The following is a 6,524-nucleotide window of genomic DNA, read 5'->3' on the forward strand; positions in this document are numbered from 1 at the left end:
TTTACTTTTAAAAGTTTATTTACATATTTACTTTTCTATTTTACTCTTAACGATGAGACGAAGAAAGTTTATTTCAACCACAATGGTGGTGCCTGGTTGGTTTGAGTTTGGCTCCCAAAATCAAAGTATCAGGAGTTCACATGTTCAAATCCAAGGAGGAATAAAAATCCCTTTGTGGTCAAGGAGGTTCAAATGCGGTGAATCCGGGTTATCTGTAAAACAGATGGTTGTCCTGAAATTAATCGGCTCGCATAACAGATTGGATATCCAGATTAATAAAAAAAAAGTTTCTTTGTTTATCATTAAGATAAAATTATCATTCAGATGCTTTAGCTTTTTATTATGGACACTTTCTAGGACGTCGAGAATATTTTCTTTTTAAGGAGAAACTGATTACGAGTTCAAAATTCAAGTTACAAATTGGGGTGGGTTGGGCCGGGTCGGGTCTGCACGGGTTCGAACTTCGGAGAAGGAAAGGAGACGTTTGCAGTAATCAGCATGCGGATCCCGGAAGACATCCTTGTCGGGACTACGCTTGGACCAAAACCCTGTTTTCTACTCGGTCACTGTTTACTTCCCTTTTCTATTCTTACCAGAAAGTTATTATTTCATGAGAACCTTTTCGATTTTGTGATCCAACTTGTTGTGGAAGTTGAATCAAGATTCAAGCAGTCTAAGAACGCACATGGGTATCACTTGCATCACTATATGTCAATGCAATTTTGTTAAGGATTCAATTGGTAACTAACTTCAACAATTTGCTCATTCTTCTTGATCTCTTCATCATTTGGCTTACAGTTAACACTTCTGACTTCACTATCCATTCATGCCCACAATCTGTTTGTTTTTATTCCTCTTCATTGAAATTGATTATGTAAAGTAGTTTTCCAATCTGTTTCTTTTAACTTTGAAGTCGATGGGTTTAAAGAAGATGGGTTTGCCTATAGCTCGATTTGGTCGACAAGCGAAAAGGTCATATGGGTTTTTTATAAAGTTCGCATCAGTGACAATCTTGGGATTGTGTTTTGTGTTTGTTTGGTATATGTTTTCTCCTTCAGCTTCTTCTCTCACATCTCAAAGAAGCACTTTTGGTGAAATGGCAGAACCCATTTCAGAGAGGGGGCAAATAAGAAAGAGCAGACCTTCTGCTGTTCCAATCAAGAATAAACCCGATTTGAATTTGGGAAAGGTGGAGGAGAAGAAAGGGGTTAACGGGTCACTAGGATTAGATGCTGTTGATGGACCCAAAGACAATAAGAAAGAAGAAAAGGGTGTGAAGATAGTTAAAGTGAATGAGAAAGAGGCGAAACAAGTGGAGGAGAAAGGATCTGAGACTGAGGATTTGGAGAGTGAAAATGGGAAAGAAAACGAAGTGGAAGGAGAAAGTGAAGAAGGGAAAGAAGAAGAAGAAGAAGAAAACACAATGAATGGTGCTTTAGATGGTACAGAAGGTGATGTAGATCAGGCAGACGAGAGTATTGAAATAAAGGCTAAAAGGGGGAAGAAGCAGAAGTTTACAGGTCCATTATTTGATCCAAAGGCCGAGTATGGCTGGAAATTGTGTAGTACAAGGAGTAAGCATAACTATATTCCGTGTATTGACTTTGAAGCCACTTCAAAACGAATGAAAAGTTATCGCCATCATGAGAGGAGCTGTCCCAAGAATCCCTTAATGTGCCTTGTTCCTCTTCCACATGAGGGATATCGTACACCAGTTAGCTGGCCAGAGAGTAGAGAGAAGGTATGTTTACATGATAACACAATTATGGTTAAGGTTTTTCTGATGGCTTTCTATTTTCACTAGCCGTGTGATAAACTAGTTAAGAATCATTGCAGATATGGTATAAGAATGTGGCACATCCAAAACTAGCTCAATATGCTAAGACACAAAATTGGGTGGTGGAGTCTGGTGAATATCTCACTTTTCCACAAAACCAATCTGAACTCACAGGTGGAATTGCTCATTATCTTGAATCAATTGAAGAGGTAAGTACTTTAATTTTTCTCTCTTATGAACTCTTATTAGATATCAACTAGCTTCCAATACTACTATTGTTATTCATTCCAAAACTCAAAATGTTGTACTTTATTCCCTAAAAATTGGTGTTTTTCTACCATTTTAGGAATTCAAGATTGTATCACTAACTTCTTATAGGTTATTTTTTTAAATTATTTGCAAGGTGCATATTTGATACTTTGCTAATTTTTCTTCTCTTGGTATTGATTGAACTAATAGACGGTACCAGATATTGAATGGGGAAAAAATATTCGCACAATACTGGACATTGGATGCATTGATTCAAGCTTTGGAGCATTCCTTTCTGACAAGAATGCATTTACGCTTACTCTAGGCTTGAAGGATGACCTTGTGGATCTAGCTCAGGTTGCCCTTGAGCGTGGTTTTCCTGCCATAGTTAGCCCTTTTGGAACTCGGAGGCTCCCTTTCCCGAGTGGTACTTTTGATACCATACATTGTGGAGAATGTCAAATTCATTGGCAATCTAATGGTTCGTGTTACTTTATTTTCAATATATTTCCCCCTACATTGACCAGATTATATCTTGTGGGTTTTCTATAATTGGCAATATATCTGTCTTATTCATTTGCTTGTTTGCTTTGTTTTCTTATACTTAACAGGTGGCAAGCTGCTTATAGAGATGAATAGAATCTTAAGGCCTGCTGGCTATCTCATTATGTCAAGTAAACATGATAGCATTGAAGATGATGAAGGTTAGTCTCTATTTATTCTTGTAAAGATCTGCTTTCTTCTTTTGTACCAAACTCATTGAACTTCTTTAAATGAAATCTTTTGGTTCCTTTCCACCTTTTGCTTCAACCTGTATCCTATTGTTTTCACTCGTGTTTTATTGCATTATCTGAAGATGCACTGTTCTGTTCTATAATTAAGGGGAAAAATGCAATGAAGTTTGCCTTAATTCCTATTTAGTGCAACAAAGTTTCAAAATTTCATACCTTTACTGTTTACCCATTTTGACATATAACCTGCTGATCTTTATAACGTTTGATGACGAGGATGTCAAGTTTATCGTCCACGTCAGCCATAATCCTTTCGTAAAAATTTCATAAGCGTCATCAAATGTTACAAGATAAGCATGTCACGGTCAAAATGAGTACAAAATAGAAAATTTTGGAACTCTGTTACTATCCATTGAGGAAATAAGTTATTATTAGTTACACTATACAGTTTGGTTGCTTTTTGTGCTATTTTAGATATTATTGTCTTCTTACTGGATTTACTTTCTGATTCTGCAGCTATGTCAAAGTTGACTGCATCAGTTGGTTGGAATGTCTTGGCTCATAAAACTGATGATGTTAGCGACATAGGTATTAGAATATACCAGAAACCAGAATCAAATGAAATATATTCATTAAGAAGGAAGAAGGTTCCTCCTATGTGCAAGGACAACGAGAATGCAGATGCTGCTTGGTAAGCTCGTTAATGGCAATCCTCTTCCGTATGTTTGTGTATTTAACAGTGAATCTCTAATACGACGGTTAAGGCATATTGCCCATCTCCATTTGTTTTTTCTTTCATCTAGAATTAATCTTGCATATTTTTTCGATAAACTAAACGAGAAAATGAGTCACATAATTTTTCTTTCTTTTAGAATAAGGCATGCCTATCTTTTTAAATAAATCTAAAAGAGAATAGGAGTCGGTCCATTTCTTGTTCTTTTATACAGGATTATAGGCATAACGAGCAGGCCCATTGTTGCATGCTTATTTAGGAAATTCACCTTTTGAAAGATTCTTTTTATAAATGCATGACCTTCTAACAGATTCTGAGGCATTCTTTTATTAGGAAGAGGCATTCTTGTGTTAATCGTTCTTAAAATCTGGCAGAAGGTCATGCATTTTAAAAAAATTGGTAGGTTATTCTCCTAAATAACCCTCCATTGCACCCTAGAAAAATAGTTACTTTTTTCTCGAAGATCTAGGAAACCACATCCAAGTAGCTGAAATTATTGCTGTGTGCCATTGATGTATCCCTAGTTTGAATTTAGGAACACTAGATTATCTCCAACCACTTCAACGGGCCCAGCTAGGTGTTAATATATTTTTCCTAACCGACTTCACTTACTTTTATCTCATCTACTTTTTACTTGCATAGATCTTCGAGAATTGAAATACTTGATAGAAGGTTTATTCACGGGTCCAGAAGTTAGTGGCTGTTTTGCAACCATTTTAGGAATTTATGTCCATATGCTCACATTTTAAATCAAACTCTGTAGTTCTATATCACATCGCAACACTACATTAATACATATAAAATGATGGAAAAAAGAAATCTTCAACTTTTACCAATAAAATGCCTGAATTTTTATGGATCAGGTATGTTCCCATAAATTCATGCTTGCATCTTATTCCTTCTGCCATTGAAGAAAGAGGGACCGAGTGGCCTGAGGAATGGCCCAAGAGGCTTCAGACATTCCCTGACTGGATGAACAATAGAGATAAGTTGGTTTCAGACACCACGCACTGGAAATCTATTTTCGAAAAGTCCTACTTAACAGGAATGGGTATCAACTGGTCAACTATTCGGAATGTTATGGACATGCATGCTATTTTCGGAAGGTACGAAATGAGATTAGTACTCACTCCGTCCCAAAAATAAGTGCCCACTTTCCAACTCTACCCTTAATTATGAGATGGAGAAATTCATTAGTCCTATTATTAAGGGTAAACTTGTCATTAGTTAATTAAGAAGTAATTACACATTTTTAAAACCCTGTTCCTTTTTCATTATGGACATTTATTTTGGGATGGAGGTTGTAAATGCAGTACCTATTCTTTTACATTTCATCATTTCTAATTTTGTGTTTACTCCCCCTCTATTCCAAGAGAATGGACGAGCGAGCTAATTTTTATTTTGAAGTCAAGCCTATGATTTTTCATGTCAATTGGAAGTTGAAAGTTTGTCGGTTTGACCTCAAAATTCCAATACTTCATTATCATTTGTTAATTTGCTGATTGCATTATAACATTACAGTTTTGCAGCTGCACTCTTGCAACAGAAGGTTTGGGTCATGAATGTGGTGCCTGTGTATGCACCTGATACACTTCCCATAATCTTTGAGCGTGGCCTTATTGGCATCTATCACGACTGGTGTGAACCCTTTGGTACTTATCCAAGATCATATGACCTTTTGCATGCTGATCATCTCTTCTCGAGGCTTAAGAACAGGTTAATTTGAGTTTTTTTTTCCGTTTCATACTATTTTATATATCCTCCGTTCTCTTCTATCGTTATCTCATCATGCTTTTTAACTTCATGACTTCTTGTCGAATCCTTCCCCACGTCAGCAGAATGTGTTGATTACAGTTCATTTCCTCAATATGCACTTGGCAGTTTGGTCAATTTTCCTTGATGCCAACATATAGAAACTCCACCACAATATACATGAGGATAATTTGGTCACTCTATTAGGGAAAGGGGGGGGTCTACATGGAAGCTGTTGCTCTCACTTTGAAGCAGAGGTCAAGTCTGCATACATCTTACCCTCTCCAGACCCCACCTCTGGGTGGGATATACTGCGCTGGTTTGGTTTGGTTTATCTCAAAATTCTTTTTTGGGGATTTCGTTTGGTTTGAATTATCTCAAAATTCTTTTTTTGGGGGTTTCTACCGTAATATTAAAGACTTGTGTTCATTAGTGTTGACATGAAGAACCATAAATATTTTGAGAATAATGGGAACCAATTACACATGATGAATATCAATAAATATACACAATATTATTCATCCATCAGTATCATGAACGATATTCATAATGGATAGTTGGGTCTTAGGGTTCTCAAAATATTTACGATCCTTAAATGAACCTGTCCCTAAGATCATAATCTACTACGGGAGTTCACAGACAATCTTGGCATTGATAATCTTGTTTTGCAGGTGTAAGCAACCGGTAACCATAGTCGTTGAGATGGATCGCATATTAAGACCTGGCGGTTGGGCAATCATACGTGACAAAGGAGAGATTCTTAAACCTTTAGAAGCAATCTTTAGAAGTTTAAACTGGGAGATCCGTATGACGTTTGTTCAGAACAAGGAGGGCATTCTATGCATCCAAAAGACCATTTGGCGACCTTGAAGTTGCGGTTTGCAGATGTTGGTACGCAATTAACACGAACCGATTGCTGCATTTTGAGCAGTATTTTTTGATTATTTGAGTCAATAGTAATAGGATTATAGTTTGTTTATGGCAAGTGTAAATTTTTGAGGTGTGTTGTTTGAAATTTAACAGAAGAATTGAAACACCCCTAGGGTTTGGGGGAGGAAGTAGATCAAACCTCATTGTAACCTGTGCAGGCTAGTTTCACAAAAGACACCATTTTTTGTTCTTTCTGTATGATTGATGTGCTCTCATGAGTTTCCTTCAATTGGACCAACATTTCACAATTTCCCATTCCACAACTTGCAAAAAAATATTATTTTTTAAATTAAATATGATTCTGGTGGGATCGGTTTGACGAAATGTCCTTAGTGGGTTGAAAAATGGCCTA

The 6,524-nt window shown here is 36.6% G+C and overlaps 1 protein-coding gene across 3 annotated transcripts; it reads left to right on the forward strand.

The window, feature by feature from the left end:
* The first annotated feature begins 482 nt into the window (after positions 1-482).
* Positions 483-6,310, forward strand: LOC112513995 (probable methyltransferase PMT28). Of its 3 annotated transcripts, XM_025120262.1 has the most exons (9): positions 487-740; positions 1,104-1,741; positions 1,837-1,986; positions 2,237-2,507; positions 2,638-2,730; positions 3,274-3,448; positions 4,354-4,596; positions 5,012-5,206; positions 5,914-6,112. In XM_025120262.1, the coding sequence occupies exons 1-9, from the start codon at positions 686-688 to the stop codon at positions 6,110-6,112; spliced, it is 2,019 nt and encodes a 672-aa protein (XP_024976030.1). In that variant the 5' UTR covers positions 487-685. The 3 variants fall into 3 exon arrangements, with proteins under 3 accessions (XP_024976029.1, XP_024976031.1, XP_024976030.1); XM_025120261.1 differs by having other exon boundaries at positions 483-1,741; positions 5,914-6,310; XM_025120263.1 differs by lacking the exon at positions 5,914-6,112 and having other exon boundaries at positions 483-1,741; positions 5,020-5,159.
* Positions 6,311-6,524: the final 214 nt, after the last annotated feature.

The sequence above is a fragment of the Cynara cardunculus genome, assembly GCF_001531365.2.
Source record: "Cynara cardunculus var. scolymus isolate 2C chromosome LG 6, CcrdV1, whole genome shotgun sequence".
NCBI lineage: Eukaryota > Viridiplantae > Streptophyta > Magnoliopsida > Asterales > Asteraceae > Cynara > Cynara cardunculus.